Source organism: Aricia agestis, chromosome 6 (assembly GCF_905147365.1).
Source record: "Aricia agestis chromosome 6, ilAriAges1.1, whole genome shotgun sequence".
NCBI lineage: Eukaryota > Metazoa > Arthropoda > Insecta > Lepidoptera > Lycaenidae > Aricia > Aricia agestis.
The window spans coordinates 2,573,465-2,593,981 of NC_056411.1; the positions used below are offsets into that span (position 1 = coordinate 2,573,465).

Genomic DNA, 20,517 nt, shown 5'->3' on the forward strand with positions numbered 1-20,517 from the left:
GAGCGTATAGGGCTTGATGAATTAAGGGCATAAACAGAAAGTGAAGTGTTTGGTACAGAATACAGATCGACTGAAGTTAAAAATCTCTATTACGTATTATTATGCTTTATTTGAAGTATAAAAGATGTTAGTGGATGAAGTGGATAACTCACATTTTATAACATTTACTGACTCATATTTTTCCTTATAATTTGAACAAACCTTGTGACTTACCTATTTCATCATGTAGCTCAGGGGTTCCCAAATTTATTTTGTCTACTGCCCACTTTGAGAACAAATTATATTTCAGCGCCCCCATTGTTTCAATTTAAAATGCATCCAGATGAAATGAAATATCAAATCACCCCCTAAGCCTCAACACAACGCCCCCATTTTATTTCCGGGTCCCACACCGCCCTCCTTTAGAGCTTCAGTGCCCACAAGGGGGCGTTATCGCCCCCTTGTGGGCACTGAAGCTCTAAAGGAGGGCGGTGTGGGACCAAAGAAATCTATACCCAGAGTAAACTTTAGGCCAGATTCAAGTTACCCATATTCGCAAGTTATAGGACAGCAATCAGAATATTTATGGAAATTTCGCTGTTAAAGTCAGTTCACACGGCGCGTTGCATCAGCGTTGCGTCAACGCAGCGCTGCCGTTGCGTTGTGTTACATACGAATAACCAAGGTGTTCACACGGCGCGCTGCCTCGTCGCAACGCACACATGACGGACAGCAGCCCCCGAGACGAAGCGGGAGGGGGTATTGACGTAAAGACTGCTTCGTAATAACGATGCGATGACGCAGCGCTCCAGTGGCCGGCTATGCGTCAAAGCGCTGCGTCGATGACGCGCCGTGTGGAGTGGCTCTAATTCAGTTTGAATTGAATTACTACATCGTGCGGCAGCGCCTCTGTAAAGCCCGATCGCAGACAGAACGATACAAATGTTTTACAGAAAGCAGCATCCATATTGAAATGTCTGACCGATGTAAACTTAACAACAGCCTCGCTCATAAACACTTATGTATAGTTGGCAGAGTGTAGTCAGGAGCAGCGCCAATGTATATTCTAATACTTACGTATAGATAGCAGCGTACAGCCTGCAGCAGCACCTCTATGTAACTGACAATTACGTATAGATGGCAGCGTACAGCCCGCAGTAACGCTTATATATTAATACGAGGCCTAAAAAGGCCACATTTGGCAATTCTTATTACAGTCTTACTAGGAATTGAATCATAAACCACAAAATGGCCGCATAAGCGACAATTCATATTTTGATTCGGATACAATTCTTTTTCGGCAATTCATCCATTTGACACTTTTCTATGAGAGTTCCTAAAATGGCCCCTAAATATGAATTCTTTTAGTCTCAATCATGTGTCAATTAGCAGATTCATAAAAAGTTACTGCAGTGGTACATCTCGTAATTCGTATTTTGTTCTTTTTAATTAATAAAAATAGTTATGGCTGATTTAGGCTTATATGAAAACTTTTTGGAGCATGCCCGTATTACGGAGAGTCTTTTATATCGTAGGCAAAGCACCATATTTAGGGAAATGGATATAGCTTTCGAAATACCGGAGCCTGAGTTTGTGGGATTATTTCGCCTCAACAAGAGCTTGTGTCGTGACCTCATACAAGAATTGGAACCTCATATGCCTGGAGCCCGTAGTGGGATTAGTACTTCCTCAAAGTTAAGTAAATAATTATTTATTAACTGAATATTATGAAGTACCTACTCATAGTTTCCAATAAGATTGTTGTAACTGTACCTACCTGCCTACACTCAATTAATAATCTGCTTTATTACTTTTAGGTATTAAGTACATTAAGTTTTTACGCATCTGGATCTTACCAGAGAACTATAGGTGCTAGTGCACATCACAAGATGCACCAAGTGAGTGTATCCAACTGCGTGAGGGCTGTGACACAAGCCCTTAACAATGAGCATTTTCGGAGGAAATTTATTCATTTCCCACACTCACGTGAAGAACGAAATATAATAAAAAATGGGTAGGTACTTATGTATAATGTGTAATTGATGCATTTGGGGTTTGATAGTCCATAATAAATACTTACTTAATTAAAAGAGATACTTAGTATAAATTTTACATTCCCCTTTTTATTTATTCTCTTTCTGTACAGTCATATTTTTCAGATATGTGATTCTGAGTTAAATATACTCAGTGTGGATGCTAGCCATGGTGGGGCAACACATGACTCATTTATTTGGAATCACCATCCATTAAAATCACATCTAGAGAATCTACATCAAGTCCAAAATGATACTTTATGGTTCTTAGGTCAGTATAAATTATTATATTTAAGTATGCTATATACAATATAGATATTTACTTACATAGTAATATATTATGTTCTTATTAATTTCTTATAGGTGATTCAGGTTATGCCCTACGCCCTACCATGATGACACCAATTCTAAACACAGAGCCTGATTCTCCACAAAGGTATTACACTGATCTACATTGTCGAGCTCGCAATACTGTGGAGAGGTGCATCGGGCTACTTAAATCTCGCTGGCGCTGTCTTTTGGTGGATCGCAAGTTGCATTACCATCCTACAACAGCTGGATTAATTGTGAATGCTTGTGTAGTTTTACACAATATTTGTAATGCAGCTAGAATGCCTGTCACACCACTAACACCACAGGAGGAAGAAAATGAAATCAACATGCAAGTATGAAACTATTTTTTATGATACAATATTTCAAAACTTAATACATATTTTATGAAATAAAAAACATACAATATGTAAATGTTTTTAGATAAGTCCAGAAACACCAGCGAGATTGCCAGCGAGGAGAGATCACTTAGCTGCCGGAGAATTAGTGCGGAATACCCTTGTGGAGAGACTTTGGTCAGAGCGATAATATAATCTATAATGGCTTTTACTCAACTAATTAGGGATGGATCTTGTTGTTCACATAATATTAAATATTTTTTAAATTTTATCACCCTGTTATATTTCACTTGTACATGTAAGGATAAAATTTAAAAATTTGTTTTTTTTTTAAATTTTTGATTTAAATAATGTTATCTTTTGTGTAATGACTTTATTATTTAATTTTAGTATTTTGTTAATATGCCCTGTAAAATTTTGAATTATTTTGCACGCCACTTACAAGGCAGAATGTTGGATCCATGTATGTACCAATATTGTAAGACCTTTATATTATAACACATTTATGCAATAAATTATTCTATAGAAAGTTGTGTGCAGGTTTTTTTTAAATAAAAATGTGAATTTGCTGAGTGAAATTGTTTTTATTTTTAATGGTTGATAATAATATTCAAAGTACTTACTATAACACAAGGAATCATAAAAGAGACTTACTTACTAATTAGTAATGACATAAAAATATTTAAATACAACTATGAAAACAAATACACGTTTACAAGTTAAAATTTTGTAATTATGATGTTCTAAAAGAAAAAAGTAAGTAAAGTAATGTCCATATTTTTAATCCCAAGATATCAAATATAAAGTATAACATTTCAATTAATATAATGGTTAAGTACTAATTATCAAGGAAACAGAAACCTGCCGATATCATATTTTATCATTAGACCTTTTATGCAGGTCTAAGAGAAACTATGTATTGAAAGTATTGCTCAGCTATATTAGCTAAACGTCCTAAATTAAGTCCTATATTTTGAAGACCTTCAGCACTAGCAGCATCTGCTGCAGCACGCTGCATCTCAACTTGGGAGAGTATTCTCCGTGCCTCATCTAAAGGAGCTAGTGGCCGAGCTGAAACAAAAGAGTTTAGATTAATAATATACTGAAAAATATCCTTAGCAACACATAAGAAGAGCAAAGTATTGTTTATCATGGCTATAAAGTTATCAATTTGTTCTTCTTTTTAGGGTTCCATACCCAAAGGGTAAAAACGGGACCCTATTACTAAGACTTCAATGTCTGTCTGTCTGTCTCCCCAGGCTGTATCGCAAGAACGGTAATAGCTAGAGAGTTGAGTTTTACAAAGTTCTTAATAGTATTAGAATTTTAATAATTAATAATAAAATTAAAATAAAATAAATATTTAAAGGGGGCTCCCATACAAAAATACAATTTATTTGCCCACTTTTGCTCTTAAATGGTACGGAACCCTTCGTACGCGAGCCCGACTCGCACTTGGCCATTTTTTCAACTAAACAATAAATTTTATTTTTTATCGGTTGTATAGCTAATGAATCTCTCTTTGCATAACACTAATAAATGAATATCTCTTTTGCACTATATACCTACAATCAAAAGGTAAAACTTACTGCGAACCCTTTTTTGCCTTCTTTGTCTAGGCAATAATGGCCTGTTGTCATTATTAGGTATCTCCGAAGGTAGTACTAGAAGTTCCTCTTCAATTTCCACTGGAACTGCTTCCTCCGATGTTCTAAAACATTAAAATGTTACATTTAATAGAAATAATAACTACTAGATGACGTCCGCAACTCCATTGCGCCAAAACTCGTTTATCGCGCGGGAACCGTACATTTTTCGGGATAAAAACTATCCTATGTCCTTCCTCAGGACTCTGTGTTTATATCAGCAACTATCTTTTTCAGTTTACTTTTATAGTTGCTAACATACTGTGAATAAAAGAAATATAATAATTTTTCAATAAAATTACAATAGATAACATAAAATATAACAATTTTAATCTAAAGTACTTACAACAGACCATTCCTTCGGAGATTTAGTTGTACCAGAACCTTCTGCATTCAACGAGTTAGCCACCTCTTGCCACAAGCGGAATGACTCAGCTCTTCCATGCGCACTGTTGTTGTATCCACGTGCTCTAGCTAGATTAGGGTGTTGCTCAAGGAAATCTATTAAAATATTCCACTGACCCTCAGACACTCTGCTAGGCAGACGTTTCTCCATTGTACCTAAAAGAAGTGTTAGGAATTAAATCAAACTTGAACAATTACTCTTCTTATCAAATGTAATAAAATCAAACAATTGAATTACGTATATCAAAATGTTAGCAATTCATTACAAATAATTTTCTTCTTTTTTTCAATATAACTAAGTACATATAAATTAATTATAATATTGATTATTAATCTACCACATGTAGTAATATAATTGTACAAGTAAATGTATATTTCCTATTTATGAATTAAGATAAGTGTACTTACTCAGTAATTCCAAAAACTTTATGCAAGTTCAAAAATTTCGAGACTTTACGTCTTGCGATGCAAAGAGCCACTGATTTGAAGAACAACACAATCCTAACAAAACGAGAGCAGTAAAAAACTTTGCTAAAATCGAATTCCATCGTAAAACTTAATTTTTTTCGTCTTGGTGAGTTTCCATAAACTTCCCACAACGCAGCTTGTGTGAGCCACCAAATTAACCGAGATTTATTGCTCAAAACTCAAGTGTTTCGCCCTAATGCAGTTTTAACATTGGTGGTTGAAGTGTTCGTAGATTTTTTTCACAAAAAATTCTAGTTCTCAACACCAATGACCAACGTAAACAAATAAAATTGCATTTTTATGGTTGACATTTGACAATTAGAAGATTATGACACTTAAGACGTTTATTTCTTGCCAGTCGTATAAAACGAAACTTTTTCTGATATTTTTTACTTTAAACTCGAGTTTTTTACCGTACATTTGATCGCTTTCATCGATTTTTAACAAGAAATATTATTACTTTGTAAGACAAAACATTTTTGACTCACAATTTTAATACAAATACAGATAATCGGTAAGGTCGCTTAAAATCGATTAAATTATTTTTATGTGGCAACATACGCCAGAAATATGAATCTACGGATGAATTGAATTGGAGCAGTATTGATAGAGAATGCGTCCATTTTACGAAATTTTAGAGGAACTGCTAAGAATTCGGTAATTGAATTCTTTTTAGCAGTATTGCGTAATGTGGCCTTTTTAGGCAGCGTGTAGCACGGTACTAGGCAGTCGATGTAGTACAACCCCATGCTCATGAGTTCATGACGATCACTGTGCCCATCTACAGCCTCTTTATAAGCACTTATGTATAGTTGGCACCGATTTGTCAGGAGCAGCGCCAATCCATACTAATATTATAAATGCGAAAGTATCTCTGTCTGTCTGTCTGTCTGTCTGTCTGTCTTGCTTTCACGCCAAAACTACTGAACCGATTGCAATGAAATTTTGTATACAGTTATTCTAGAGTCTGAGAAAGGACATAGGCTACATTTTGATGTGGGGAAAATATCTTATTTCCATGAAAATATCGATGAAAATGAATTCGCATTGCGCGTGGCCAGCGCTCATCCCGGGGGTCCTGGGTTCGAGTCCCGCAGGCGGAAAAAAAAGTTTTCAATGTTCCTGGGTCTTGGATGTGTATTAAAATAAAATTTCAAAAATCTTAAACATATTTTATGTATAATATTATAAAAAATCCAGAAATATATCGAGCAATGAACATTTTAGTTCTAATACGATTCAACAGATGGCGTTTTATTTTTTACTTTATGTAACATAGAACTAATCATACTTATTAGTTAGTATGTTTTTGTTTATAGTTTTTAATACGTTAGAATATTATGTTTAATAATATAATCACTCGGTATAATAATAATCAATCTATCTTATCTTATAGAACTCCTACTGCATTTCTAATATATGTGACAAGTTGACAACAGAAGGCGCTCTAAAATAAAGGAGTTCGAGTGTACCGTGTTGGCCTATATTCCATCCAGAAAATTTATCAATGCAATCAACATTTTAATTCTAATATATGAAAACAGATGGCGTTTTATTTTTTACTTTATTATTGTAACAGAACTAATCATACCTACTTTACTATATAATATTGTTTTTATTCATAACTAGCTGTTGCCCGCGACATCGTCTGCGTGGACTTTAGTTTATAGCGCGCGGTGTCAACAAAATTTGTATCAAAAACTTTTTAAAACCCTGGTAAGTGGTACCCCTCTTAGGGCCGCGCTACACCGGAATGGCAGCGCTGAAAGTGCTCGCCTCGCATGGCAGCTCCATTCCGGTGTAGCGCGGCCCTTAATTAATCAAAATACCCAAAAACAGCTGTGCAGTGTGCACATAATCTATACTAATATTATAAATGCGAAAGTATCTCTGTCTGTCTGTCTGTCAGTCTCGCTTTCACGCCAAACGCCAAAAGTATCTCTGTCTGTCTGTCTGTCAGTCTCGCTTTCACGCCAAACGCCAAAACTTCCGAACCGATTGTAATGAAATTTTGTATACAGATAGTCTAAAGCCTGAGAAAGGACATAGGCTACTTTTTTACTGGAAAAAAGGGTTGTAAGGGGGTGAAAATGCGTAAATTTGTTCAAATTAAGTTAGTTCCAACAATTCATAATAGATGGCGCCGTGCGTCTTCTACATCGCGCTGACGCTTGCTCAAAAGTCTTTCTATAAGACGTGGTATCATCTTACATTTAAGTTTCGATTTTTTTCGATTGTTATATCTATTCTACGGTATTAAATAACTCAGTACTTTATCTGTGCAGTGACGTAACCTTAAATCTATCAATGATAAATAGTTTATGGGTAAAGTTGTGTAATTGGAGGGCTAAATAAGCTTTAAAATTTGGCATTAAATATAAAGTTTAATATAAAAAAATGAAATACTTATTGTGTGCACTCTGCACAGCTGTATTGATTTAAAGGGTACCATGGTTTTTTTATAAAAGCTTTTGACACCAATTTTGTTGACATCGCGCGCTATAAACTGAAGTCCACGCGGACGAAGTCGCGGGCAACAGCTAGTATATTATATTCTGATACTTATTTATAGATGGCAACGTACAGCCTGCAGCAGCACCACTATGTAGCTGACACTTACTATACGTAAAGTTGGCAGCGTACAGCCCGCAGTAGCGCTTACCGTATATATTAGAACCTGACTGACACTCACGTATAGTGGGCAGCGTGTAGCACGGCACGAGGCGGTCGATGTAGCATAGCCCCATGCACATGATGATCACCGCGCCCGTGTACAGCCTCACTCGCTCCACCTGCAGCGGCTCCGTCCAGAACGACATTAGGAAGAAGATTACTAGGACTGAAAGAAGAATTTAATTTTAGAACTTCATAAAACGAGGCATTAAAAAGTCTGTTCTGCGTCTGATCTCTCGATGATTGTTATGGTGCTCCCACACCGCAGTTAGAAAATGTTTAGTAACGTTAGTAAACATTTGTTAGCACACATTTAATCATAAATGTTAAAAATGTTTTCATGTTAGAAAATGTTTTGTAAACGTAAATTAACAAATTATAGCAAAACAATTTATAACAAAATAAAACATATTATGTTACCTTTTGTTTGTAAACCCTTTATAAAGGACGGTGGGGCATGCGGTGAGCCAATACCAGATTTAAATGTTATAAAATGTTAGTAAACATTAGTAAACATTTTATATGTATACTAATGTTTACTAACATTTTAATTTCATCAATCAACATTTCAATCAACAAATCAATCAACATTTTCATAACAACGAGGTAGGAGCACTAATATTATGTAACAGTAATTCCTAATCAAATGTAACAATTGACAACATTTGTTACTAAATGTGTTTATGACAGAAAATGTTTACAAACATTTTCTAACGGCGGTGTGGGAGCACCATTACGGTTTATCTGACTTATAGGGTTATAAGATTAGAGATGAAGACAGTGCCTTTTGTGCATCGTGCTGTGTGCATGTACCACCGACGAAATTAATTCCTAGGCAGTTGGCTTATGTCAATTCAATGTTAGTTGTGGTCATGTGGTCGGCTTATGTCAATTCAATGTTAAACCAAATTACTTAAGTCCGCCATCTGCCTAGGAATCAACTTCTCTGATAGTACATACTTGGGTACAATAAAGACTGTTGCGTAACTACATTTATTGCAAAAAAACCAGCCGCAGATGGCGAAATCAGTAATACGAAGTATTGTTAAAACTTATTGCGACTTATCTCTCCTGATCGCGTTTGATAATACTGAGTCACACTGGAATTTGAAGTCAAGGAACAGAGAGAGTTCATAAGAACTCTCTCTGTTCATTCATTCAAGGACATAAGTGCTGCGCATACACTTGGACTCATAAAAATGGTGGCTGTAATCAATAAAACCATACAACATTTAATCAGAATAGGGGCTATTATGAACTTATTTACCAATCAGTGGAGTATACAGCGCGATGTTATAAGTCGAGGACCGTCTCGTCAGGTTGATATTCACAACGATCCTATCGCTCTGCACGGCGTTGATCTCCTCCTGCACAGGAAACATCGTGGTCCAGATGGAGCTGTTCACGACGATCGGCTCCGTCGTCACCTCCCACGCGTTCACCACGGGGAGCTGGAGGTCTGAAAACTGTTAGAAATATTTTGTAAGAAGAGATAATATGGGAGTATGAAGAATTGTTGGTGACCAATCGATGTCTCAGTTCCTAATTTTGAGCCTTCTGAAAGTAATCAATATAAATTAATGACTCGCCCCCCTCTCGTTACAGTATGAAATTTCTCGTTACCATGATTTACCATTTTAAGAGCCTTATTAACTCATAATTTGAAAGCTACATAATTATGATAAAAATATAGCAATAATCTTCAGTAGGTACCTACTCCGAAGTCCTACATGAACGTTCCTTTCTTAGTTATTAATTTCCAATTTTGTATTGGGGCGGTTGCCCGTTTAAGGGACATCGCAGAGGATGAGGTTTCCCGGGGTGGGGTAGTGCTGGCGGTGTCGTTAGACATATCCAACGCCTTTAACTCCCTGCCCTGGGGGACGATCAAAGCCGGATTGAGACACCGCGGCGTTCCGAGGTACCTGCGCTGCACCATTAGCAGTTACCTGTCGGAACCTTCCGTGCAATTCCCGACCCAAGACAGCTGGGAAGAATGGGAAGTAGATTGCGGAGTTCCACAGGGGTCGGCTGCAGGTCCTACCCTGTGGAATATTGGATTTGACCCCGTGCTCAGGGGCGTCAACCTTCGCGGCGCAGAGGTCATTTGCTACGCTGACGACACCGAAGTTGTCTGCTGTGGCAAGACCTACCGCGAAGCATTGATCCTGGCGACTGCAGCGGTCGCGCAAGTGGTCCGCCGGATCCGCGCCCTGGGCCTCACCGTCGCACTCGGAAAATCTGAGGCTCTATTCTTTCATGGGCCGAGGAATCCGTCGCCGCCTGATATGGCCGTGGTGGTGAGCGGCAATTAACGTCACCCGGAACATGACGTACTTAGGTATGACATTGGACGGAAGGTGGTCCTTTAAGGAACATTTCCGCCGGCTCTCCGAAAGGGTCTCCAAGACAGCAGGAGGCCTAGCGTCGCTCCTCCCGAATCTCGGGGGGCCGAGCATCGGATGCCGGCGGCTGTATATGGGGGTCATACGGTCAATGACCATGTATGGCTCGCCGATCTGGGCCAACCATCTTTCGCCCCAAAACCGGACTATACTTGGCAGGTTGCAGCGGTTGATGGCTACCCGAGCAGTGCGTGGATACCGCACAGTATCAAAGGATGCGGCATGCCTGCTCGCGGGAAGCATCCCGTGGGACCTAGACGCTCGAGCCCTCGCCGACGTATATTGGCGTTGCGCAGCTGTCCGCGCGGAGGGTGGCAACCCTCTTCCGGACGCCGTACGTCGGTGGAGGAACTCAGCAGAAGAGAGGGCGATTGACCTCTGGGCAGAACGGCTCGAGGAACCGACCGTTAGCATTGCCCTAGTGACGGCGATCCGCCCCATATTCAGGGAATGGATCAAACGCACACATGGTGCGCTATCCTTTCACCTCACGCAGATGCTGACCGGGCACGGTTGCTTCGGTCGGTATCTGTGTGAAATAGCGCGTAGCGAGGTCACCACAGAGTGCCACCACTGTGGAGAGGAACGGGACACTGCCGAGCACACCATCACGGCCTGTCCCGCCTGGGCGACACAACGCGCGGCGCTAACTGCCGCTATCGGTGAGGACGCGACTCTCCCAGCCCTCTGCAGGGCCTTGGTCGAGAGCGGAGAAAAGTGGTCTGCGGTCGAGACGTTCGCACATAGCGTCATCTCGACCAAAGAGGAGGCCGAGCGCATAAGGGAGCGAGAGGCGCACGGTCACCGGCGAAGACGGCCAAGGCGAAGACGTCGCAACGGACGCGACATTCCGCCTTAGCCAGGAAACTCGGGGTGACGGTATGGGGATGCCGCCACTCATTGCACCGAGTCCCCGAGAGAGTCGCGATGCGCGTTGTGTTCCTGCGCATCGCGACACAAAGAAGACGACCGGCCTATGCAAGCCCCCCATGTGGGGCCTCTGTTCGACCTAGGGGGACAAGAAACCCCAACAGTGTGGGCCTGCTTTGGGTGAGCAGACAAGCGCGGACGGAAGCCACGGAAGACATGTAATAGGCCCTCGCGTCTCCGTCCTGCGCGAAAGTAGGAACACGGTCGGGTTTTAGTGGGTACAGCTGCGGCCACTTACCATCTCTTCGGCCGTAGCAAGTCCCACATACCCCGGTGGTCCTTCCCCAACGCTACCGGGGATGCATAATAGCATTTACCGACCAAAAAAAAAAAGGACTGCACGGCAGTCCTGCAGTGAATGGGCCTCACTGATTGGTTCCCACTCGGTGTTGCCGGCCGGAAACACCGAGTGTGAACCAATCAGTGAGGCCCATTCACTGCAGGACTGCCGTGAATGAGCCCTTATATAAAGCCTTGTCGAACTGTAGCTATGAATGATTTTTTTATTATCTGTATTTTTATAGCGCACTAGATGTCCCGCGCGGCTTCGCCCGCGTAAATTAGGAATTTTACGGAAACCGTACAATATTTTCCCATAAAAAATGCTTATATGCTAGCTTATGTCCCTAGTCCCTTCACTTGGTCTACTCTATATCTGTGCCAAATATTGCCATAAAGTTCGTAATTTCTAATATTTCCCCGTTTTTCCCACATTTTCCTGAGTTTCTTCGGTCGTATTAGTCTTAGCGTGATAATATTATATAGCCTTACTCGATAAATTAGCTATCTAACACTGAAATAAGTTTTTAAATCGGACCTGTAGTTCCTGAGATTAACGCGTTCAAGCAAACATACTTACTCTTCAGGTATATAATATTAGGTAGGTACTTATAGATTTTTTTTAATTATCGCTTGACAAATTACTCGAGCCTCGATCTTAAAGACTATGAAAAGTACCAATAACAGGGTCATTATAGGCTCATAAGTCATAACCATGGGACGATGCATGGTATAATATGGTAGTGATGATGATGATGAATGTAATTTGCATAGTAGCATATAAGGAGTATGCTTTCCGTTCTTAAAACAACGCCGAAACTCCCAAACTTGTATCCATATGCGTATATAAGGGGGGTGTCCTGGGGGTCCGGACCCCCAATTACTATCCATCTTACTTGTCCAATTTCGACAATAATATTATACGTACCTCGCCAAATAAAAATTACTTGTTGGTAGCATATGCTTAGAATACTTCTCACGAAACCGAAGTCACCACATGTTTCCCTATAAATTTTGAGGAGTTCCCTCGATTACTTATGGATCCTTCATCAGATCACCACTTTTGTGAATATAATACCAAATTGGGATATTACCCTATATACCAAAAGAAAAATTTTGAAAATCGGTTAACAAACGGCGGAGTAATCGTTGAACATAAGAAAACGAACATAACACCTCCCCCCATTTTTAAAGTCGGTTAAAATTGTAGCCTATGTGTTATTCTGATGTATAAGCTATAATATTGTAAAGTTTCATTAAAATCCATTCAGTAGTTTTTGCGTGAAAGAGTAACAAACATCCATACATCCACACATCCATACATCTATACATCCATACATCCAAACAAACTTTCGCCTTTATAATATTAGTAGTACATCTATACATCCATACATCCAAACAAACTTTCGCCTTTATAATATTAGTAGGATTACGTAGCAGACTCGTAGCAAGATTACGATATTGCTACGAGATTCGAAGCGGGGCGTAGCGGTGCTACGTATGTCATGTCCTATTAATTATTATTCCTTCGGGTCTGTCTGTCCGTCTGTCTGTATCCAGGCTGTAACTCGATAACGGTAATAGCTAGAGAGATGAAATTTTCACAGATTATGTATTTCTGCTGCCGCTATAACAACAAATACTAAAAACAAAATAAATTAAATATTTAAGGGGTACACAACAAACGTGTTTTTTTGCTCAATGTTAATAATGGCAACTGCTAGGCACCTGAAATGTTCACAAAATTCTTAATTGTATTTATACTTTAATAAATAATAAAATTAAAATAATAAAATACAAAAAACACAATTTTTGCCTATTTTTCCCTATAATGGTATTCGCACTTGGCCGATTTTTAGGGTTCCATACCAAAGGGTAAAACAAGACCCTATTACTAAGACTTCAATGTCTGTCCTTCAGCCGTATGTTTGTTTGCCTGTCTGTCTGTCTGTCTGTCCGTCCGTCCGTCCGTCCGTCTGTCTGTCTCCAGGCTTTATCTAAAGAACCGCTAAAGCTAGACTTCTGAAATTTTCACAGATTATGTATATCTGTCGCCGCTATAACAACAATTAATAGTAAAACAAAATTACTCAATTAAATATTTAAGGGGGGCGCTTCCATACTACAAACGCGATTTTTTTGCTACTTTTTGCTCGATATCAATAATGGCAACAGGTTGGCACTTGAAATGTTCACAAAATACTAAGTTGTATTTATACTTTAATAATAATAAAATTAAATGAATATTTAAGGGGATCTTCCATAAAAAAAACACAATTTTGGTACCTATAGGAATATTTTTGCTCTACAACGGTACGGAATTTCAAAATGGTTTAACTTCACGCGAGCTACTGATAACTGCAGGTTAAGTTGATTGCTGAACTAGAACTACTACCAGGCCAAGTGCGAGTTGCATTCACGCTCGAAGGTTTCGGTGGTGCGAAACCCTTCGTGCGCGAGTCCAACATAATAAATGTATAAGTACTAGAAGAAAAACATGAAACATTTTATATTTATTTCATTAACTTTGAATAAACATTAGTTCATATAATATACTTAACTTTCCCTCTTAATTTATGAATCACTTCATTATATGAATACCTACTGAACCCTGTTTTATGCGTGCCCAACACGCACTCAGCCGGTTCTTAATAATTACGATGCCTACATATTGTAATTTATGCTCATTAACATAAAAGTCAAGGCAGTTAGTGTCATAAAAAACTACGAATATAAATAACAAGGAAAATATTTATCCACACTAATTATTATAAATGCGAAAGTGCGTCTGTCTGTCTGTTTGTTACCCCTTCACGCCCAAACTAAACTAAATTTGGTATAGTGATACTATGAGTATTGAGTGTAGGCAAAGGACATGTTTTATGCTGAAAAAAATGTACGGTACCCGCGCGGTAAACGAATTTTGGACCAACGGAGTTGCGGGCATCAACCAGTAATATTGTAAATGAGAATGTCTGTCGGTCTGGCTGTCTGAAACAGGTGAACCGATTTGTGTGTGTGGACTTTGATATTATGATACTTCAAATATCGGGATAGTTCTTATCTCGAAAAATGTACGGTTGTTGGATAAACGCAGGCACAACGAACATCTAGTTTTGAAATATTATGACTAAGGATTTTTATGGAAAGAACAAGAAAAAAAGTAGATAGATCGCCTGACGGAAAGAGCACTTATAGCTAAGCTTGGGACTAGGGCAGGGGTTCACAAAGTGTGCGCCGCGGCGCCCTGGTGCGCCGTGGAAAGACAAGAGGGCCGCCGTGAGTCGATCCTGCATCTTTATCGGAAACCACAAATGCATAATATTATACAATAAAATTATAATATTAATTATGCAAAGCAGGCACTAACTTTGAATATTTGTTTATTATAATATATTTACCTGCATAACCTAATTTAAGATATTAGTTATGTATCTTTATTAGTACTAGAGATCGCCCAATGGTCGAAATTCGACCTTACTTGCAACGACATTAGGACTACCTATATTTTGTAAAATATTGACTTCATCATAGCTTTTTTCAATTCTTGTCTCTGGGACTCAGCTGATCTCAGACTGGCCGTTTAAGCATTGTCTAATAGTATCTAAAATTAAATAAAAAAAACAATAATCCATTTTCAATTTGTCAACTTGTTGTCAACAGACTTCAACCATAAATAAAAGAGTATAATTCGTATGTCACTCAAAAATCTGTCATTTTTCCTAGTAGTAGTGTCGTAGTGTGTGTAACGTTTTATTTGTTAAAAATATATATGATAAAAGCATCATTTTAAAATAATATTAGCTCGATGCACTCCTTCACCATATAAACTATAACTGTGAGAAGTTTCATGCACCTACGTTTCCCCATTTTTCGTAAAAAGGGTTACAAAGTCTTTCTCTCACGTATTAATATAGAGAGATCTAGGTAGAGTAAGGCGGTGACAAAATATCGTGACGTGTAACTGTGCCACAGGCTGAAAAAGATTGGGAACCCGGGCTAGGGAATACTTTGGAGATAGCAAATGGATACTTATGACTAGATGATGCCCGCAACTCCGTTGCGCAACAAATCGTTATCGTGCGGGAGCCGCACATTTTTTCGGGATAAAATGTATGCTTATGAGTTATGACCTTTCCCGAGATTCAAAGTATCTCCATACCAAATTTCAGCAAAATCGGTTCAGTAGTTTGGGTATGAAGAAGTAACAGACAGACGGACAGACAGACTGACACACTTTCGCATTTATAATAATATTAGTGGATTTATTTTACCAAGTTATTATGTCCTAATTACGAAGTTAAAACAACGAAAATATTTATTTTTATAAAAATTATACTTATGTAAAAATAAATTATGTTACGTTAACTCGTAAAAAAATAATAATATTATGTATGTTCAAAAAGAATACTCGAGGAAAACTCTTAAAGCTATTTCAGACCACTGCAGTAACCGCGCGGTTCCCACGGTTCACATGTTTAAGATACGCGGTGCTGATTAATGATAAGATTGGTTCTCGTTTATAAACCGCGCGGTTTAAGCACGAGGACTTTTTCCGTGCTTAGGCCACGTTCGAGTAGGTAATGTCTTAATTATATTGGGGTTCTTTTATTTCCACATAAATATTGGGTTCCACCAAAGATACAGTCTGATACAGCGCCTGATAGAAATGGCAGTAAGTATGTTAGTTCTTTACATACCTTTAAGTTTTATAAAACCCTATGCAAAAAACTATTCAATTTGTTATTTAATGAAAAAGAAAAAATAGATTATCAGCAGTAAGTTGTGTGCGGTTAAAACGCACGGTTCCCGCTGTGTCTAAACCGGGGCTTAGAGACCTGAAAAATTTTTCAAGAATAAATTAGGTTTTATAACTTAAAAAATATATGTAGCTTATAAAGAAACAAATATAAAAATCTTATATAAGTGTACAGATACCATATCATATTATAAGTATTTCACTGCGATCTGTCAGTATAACAAGGTAAGGTATATTTGCAAACAAAATCTATACATACTTACATAATATTATAAAACGAAGTCGCTTTTTGTCCCTCATGTCCCTTTGTTACCTTTAATCTTTAAAACTATACAACGGATTTTAATGCGGTTTTCTTTAATAGATAGAGTGATTCAAGAGGAAGGTTATAAAGTATAATTACATTCATTAAATAGTGGAGAAATACTGTTATTGTTGGGGTTTCTAATGTGATGTCGTAAATAACCAATCATGACTCACAAGTCACAGATCAGAGTATTAGATTAATATTAATTTCTTAATCTACACGTAACATAATATCATGACTCACAGATTCTTATTCTTTAGTCTTAGATGAATATACTTTAATCTAATTCAGATGTGTACTAATTAATCATCTACTAATACACAATTATTTATTTATTTATTTAATACACAATATTATTCGTATTTCTTGCCCTCTATTTCCAAACGTACGAATTACATAACACATGGCAAGAAATGCTCATGGCAACAACAATAAACGGAAATTAATACACAATAATACATAAGGTTTTATTATAGGTACTCAAAACCTATACTTAGCTAGATACTACAACCCACATTCGTATCTAACCCCAAAGGTGTCCCATATACGATAGCATTTATGACTTTATTTATTTGAAGTCTACGAATAATAAAAACTAGAAGTTTATACATTTTCTTAAACACATAATCAAAATAAATATTTCTATCGTAACAATAATTAGTTTATTGCTGCAAGCATCTGCTAGCTTTCTCCAAATCCGTTCTCACGCTAGTTTCTTAGATATTGCCAAGTTCCTAAAATAATATTCTGACAGTGCATTTTAGAACATCATCATACTATTTTACTCATCATCACACATCATCTCAATACTATTTTTTATGGAACACAATAATTACGTATTTTAGCTAATAAACCAATACAGTCAAAGGGACCGAACATGTGGCAATTTCACTTTAACAATATCTTACAAATACGCTACTCAACTTTCTAAAATACGAGCTTTTGCCCGCGGCTTCGCTCGCGTTAAGAAGTATTATTGTATACAAACTTTCATCCCCTATTTTAATCCCTTGGGGTTGGAATTTATCAAAATCCTTTCTTAGCGGATGCTTTCGTCATAACATCTACCTGCATGCCAAATTTCAGACCGATCCGTCCAGTGGTTTGGGCTGTGCGTTGATAGATCAACCATGTCAGTCAGTCACCTTTGAGTTTTATATATACAGATGTTCGCCATCCTTTTCATCGTCCATAATCCATTGTACATACATTAAGTGCAGTACACCATATACACCGGTTTAATTACATTTTTTCCGCTTACATTGCAAACGCAGGCTGAACCCTACGAGATTTATCAAAATAATGTACCAAATATTGTCCACAATGAAAAGGTCTACAGAAAACTCCGCGATGGTATAGTATATGTCTATCTCTGGATATCCCATGGATATCCCACAATAACAGTTTTTTGTCATTTACTTGTTACGACTAATAATGGCTAATTTTCGAAGCAATTTTAATAAATACAGCATTAATCCTTATCCAATTAAATATCTTGTTGATTTAATGTAGATCTATATGGCCCTTTACAGCATATGGTTTACTTTTTTTTTTTTTTTTTTTTCCTTTTTGTTATCAGCAATCAGCTTTAGTTAAAGCTATAATCTGATGAGGTCGCTTTTAATAGGAGTAAGTGGATGTTGTTCCCTTGAACATCATTCCAAGTTTAAAATCTGTTTCCTTTTAAGGCGAACAGTGTCTCCTGTAGTATTGAGGAGATTTTGCGCAAGAACATTTTGGTGTTGTTTAAGTCTGCTCTTATATTTATTGTTGTATGAATTTACAGTTTCCTTTATTGTGTCTATTTGCAGGTGTTCATGGATTTCTGAGTTCCGAATAAACCATGGTACATTTGTTATAGTTCTGAGCACATTGTTTTGGAACCTTTGCAGTATTTCTATATTTGAGTTACTTGCGGAGCTCCAGAGTTCTATGCCGTAAGTCCAGATCGGCTTAATAATACTTTTGTATACAAGTAGTTTATTGGTCAATGACAGCTGCGAGTTGCGACCTATCAGCCACAGTAAGTCTTTAAATTTCATATTAGCTTCAATCTTTTTTGCTTTGATGTGCTTAGCCCATGTAAGTCGCTTGTCCAGGTGCATACCAAGATACTTTACACAGTCTCTTTTTGGCAGGACTTCACCTCCTAAGTGCACTGGCGAGCATTCTTTTCGTCTCAGGGTGAAAGTAATGTGTATCGATTTTGTGGTACTTGATTTTATTCTCCATTTGTTCAGCCAATTATTTATTTTGTTAAGTTGAACTTGGAGTTTTTGAGATGCCTTCTCTGGATCGCTATCACTAGCAAGGCATGCCGTATCGTCTGCAAAGGTAGCTGTTTCCACTTCTTCAGTCTGGGGGAGATCTGCTGTGTACAGTGTGTATAGCATTGGTCCTACCACTGAGCCCTGAGGTACTGACGCTTGGATGTCATATAGTTCAGATGTTTCTTCTTCATATTTTACTTGGAACTTTCTGTCGGTCAAGTACGATCTCATAATCATGTAATAAGAGTTGGGTAGCAGTGTTTTGAGCTTGTATAGCAAACCCTTGTGCCAGACTCTGTCAAAGGCTTGCTGGACGTCCAGAAATACTGCAGAACAGTACTGTTTCCTTTCGAGCGACTGTCTGATTTTATGAACAACTCGATGCACTTGCTCTACGGTCGAATGCCCTGCTCGAAATCCAAATTGATGGTCGGGCACTAGTTTGTCTTGTTTAAGAATAGGTTGAAGTCTGCTAAGATATAGTTTTTCAAACACTTTTGACAGGACCGGGAGAAGACTAATTGGTCTATATGAACTTAGTTCTGTTGGAGGTTTACCTGGTTTTGCTATCATAATTATCTGTGATACTTTCCAAAGCTCTGGAAAATAATGGGTTCTGAATATTGCGTTAAATAGCATTGTTAAATACACAATTGCTTTTTTTGGAAGCCTTTTAAGTATTTCGGCAGTTATGAGATCAAATCCTGGAGCCTTTTTGTTTTCTAGGCGTAGTATTGTGTTACTAACTTCTTTTGGTGTTACAAGTTTTAGTGGGGGACTTAGTTGTTGGTCACTCGCCAGGAATTCTTCAATCTCACGTTCAAAATCAATGTCGTCAGATTCGTTTGGTTTAAACACCTGGCTTAAGTAGTGGGCAAATAGTTCAGCTTTTTCTTTGGCTCGGCGGATCCATGGACCATTTGGTGGTTTTAGTGGCGGTATACTTTGTTGTGGTCTTTTAAGGTCTTTCGTTATTTTCCATAGTGAATAATTATCCTTTTTTAATGCTGAAAGAGATGAAATTTTTTCGTTGAACATACTGTCTCTATTTTCCCGAATCATTGTTTTGAGCTCTTTGGATGATTTTAGATAAAGAGTTTTGTGTCCTTCTAGTCGACTCAATTGCCACCGTCTACGAAGTCGTCTTTTTTCTTGCAATTTGAGGCGAATTAAGTAGGGTACGTTTTGAAGGGTTTCAGTAGATTTTAGGTTCGGTGTAGAGCGCCAGGCAGCTGTTTGTATCGCGTTGGTGATATAGAAGGTTGCCTTCTCAATGTCATCTTCAGTTTTTAACTTGACATTGAGATCTATGATTTCTTCAAGGTGTTCAGAGAATGCGTTCCAATCGGTTTTTTTATTGTACAATACTGGTTTAGATTTTTTAAAGATAGCTGTTGCGCTAATGGTGGCTATAATAGGACTGTGGTCAGATAGGCAATCAGCCGATGATTCCACTGCTACATATACATGAGATAATCCCTTTGTTACATAAAAGTCAAGAAGATCTGGTGTTCTATTCATATCTGTAGGCCAATAAGTAGGTTCCCCGGTTGATAGTGATGAGAGTTGAAGTTTTTCTAGGCATTTTTTTAGTTCTCGTCCACGAGTAGTGGCTAGCCTAGAGCCCCAATGTGGATGTTTACAGTTCCAGTCTCCGCCACAAATGAACCTATGGCCAAGAGTCATGAAGTAAGT

General features: G+C 38.1%; 3 protein-coding genes and 1 long non-coding RNA gene across 6 annotated transcripts; 2 read left to right on the forward strand and 2 right to left on the reverse strand.

Moving 5' to 3' along the window:
* The first annotated feature begins 2,108 nt into the window (after nucleotides 1-2,108).
* On the forward strand, nucleotides 2,109-2,826 carry LOC121727584. The gene is made up of 3 exons (XR_006035699.1): nucleotides 2,109-2,283; nucleotides 2,376-2,677; nucleotides 2,766-2,826. It is a non-coding gene; the product is annotated as an uncharacterized LOC121727584 (long non-coding RNA).
* A 688-nt stretch (nucleotides 2,827-3,514) lies between these two features.
* LOC121727582 lies at nucleotides 3,515-5,499 on the reverse strand. Of its 3 annotated transcripts, XR_006035698.1 has the most exons (4): nucleotides 5,140-5,499; nucleotides 4,673-4,887; nucleotides 4,270-4,391; nucleotides 3,515-3,751 (listed from the first exon to the last, which is right to left on the reverse strand). XR_006035698.1 is itself a non-coding variant. In XM_042115489.1 (3 exons), the coding sequence occupies exons 1-3, from the start codon at nucleotides 5,277-5,279 to the stop codon at nucleotides 3,573-3,575; spliced, it is 441 nt and encodes a 146-aa protein (XP_041971423.1). In that variant the 5' UTR covers nucleotides 5,280-5,499; the 3' UTR covers nucleotides 3,515-3,572. The 3 variants fall into 3 exon arrangements, 2 of the variants coding, with proteins under 2 accessions (XP_041971423.1, XP_041971424.1); XM_042115489.1 differs by lacking the exon at nucleotides 4,673-4,887; XM_042115490.1 differs by lacking the exon at nucleotides 5,140-5,499 and having other exon boundaries at nucleotides 4,673-4,981.
* A 2,240-nt stretch (nucleotides 5,500-7,739) lies between these two features.
* LOC121728063 lies at nucleotides 7,740-9,508 on the reverse strand. The gene is made up of 3 exons (XM_042116169.1): nucleotides 9,476-9,508; nucleotides 9,140-9,338; nucleotides 7,740-8,038 (listed from the first exon to the last, which is right to left on the reverse strand). The coding sequence occupies exons 1-3, from the start codon at nucleotides 9,506-9,508 to the stop codon at nucleotides 7,740-7,742; spliced, it is 531 nt and encodes a 176-aa protein (XP_041972103.1).
* An 866-nt stretch (nucleotides 9,509-10,374) lies between these two features.
* On the forward strand, nucleotides 10,375-11,136 carry LOC121728064. Its single transcript, XM_042116170.1, has one exon. It carries the CDS (start codon nucleotides 10,375-10,377, stop codon nucleotides 11,134-11,136), a length of 762 nt encoding a protein of 253 aa, XP_041972104.1.
* Nucleotides 11,137-20,517: the final 9,381 nt, after the last annotated feature.

What these genes read in the sequence shown, in the direction of transcription:
- LOC121727582 (XM_042115489.1), bottom strand. Translation starts at nt 5,279, where the DNA reads ATGGAATTCGATTTTAGCAAAGTTTTTTACTGCTCTCGTTTTGTTAGG. An exon ending in AAAGTTTTTGGAATTACTGA is followed by an intron (nt 4,392 to 5,139) that starts GTAAGTACACTT and finishes TTAATGTTTTAG; the next exon opens with AACATCGGAGGAAGCAGTTC. An exon ending in AAGGCAAAAAAGGGTTCGCA is followed by an intron (nt 3,752 to 4,269) that starts GTAAGTTTTACC and finishes CTTTTGTTTCAG; the next exon opens with CTCGGCCACTAGCTCCTTTA.
- LOC121728064 (XM_042116170.1), top strand. Translation starts at nt 10,375, where the DNA reads ATGTATGGCTCGCCGATCTGGGCCAACCATCTTTCGCCCCAAAACCGG.
- LOC121728063 (XM_042116169.1), bottom strand. Translation starts at nt 9,508, where the DNA reads ATGGTAAATCATGGTAACGAGAAATTTCATACT. An exon ending in GTAACGAGAAATTTCATACT is followed by an intron (nt 9,339 to 9,475) that starts GTAACGAGAGGG and finishes TATTTCTAACAG; the next exon opens with TTTTCAGACCTCCAGCTCCC. An exon ending in GCTGTATACTCCACTGATTG is followed by an intron (nt 8,039 to 9,139) that starts GTAAATAAGTTC and finishes TTCTTCTTTCAG; the next exon opens with TCCTAGTAATCTTCTTCCTA.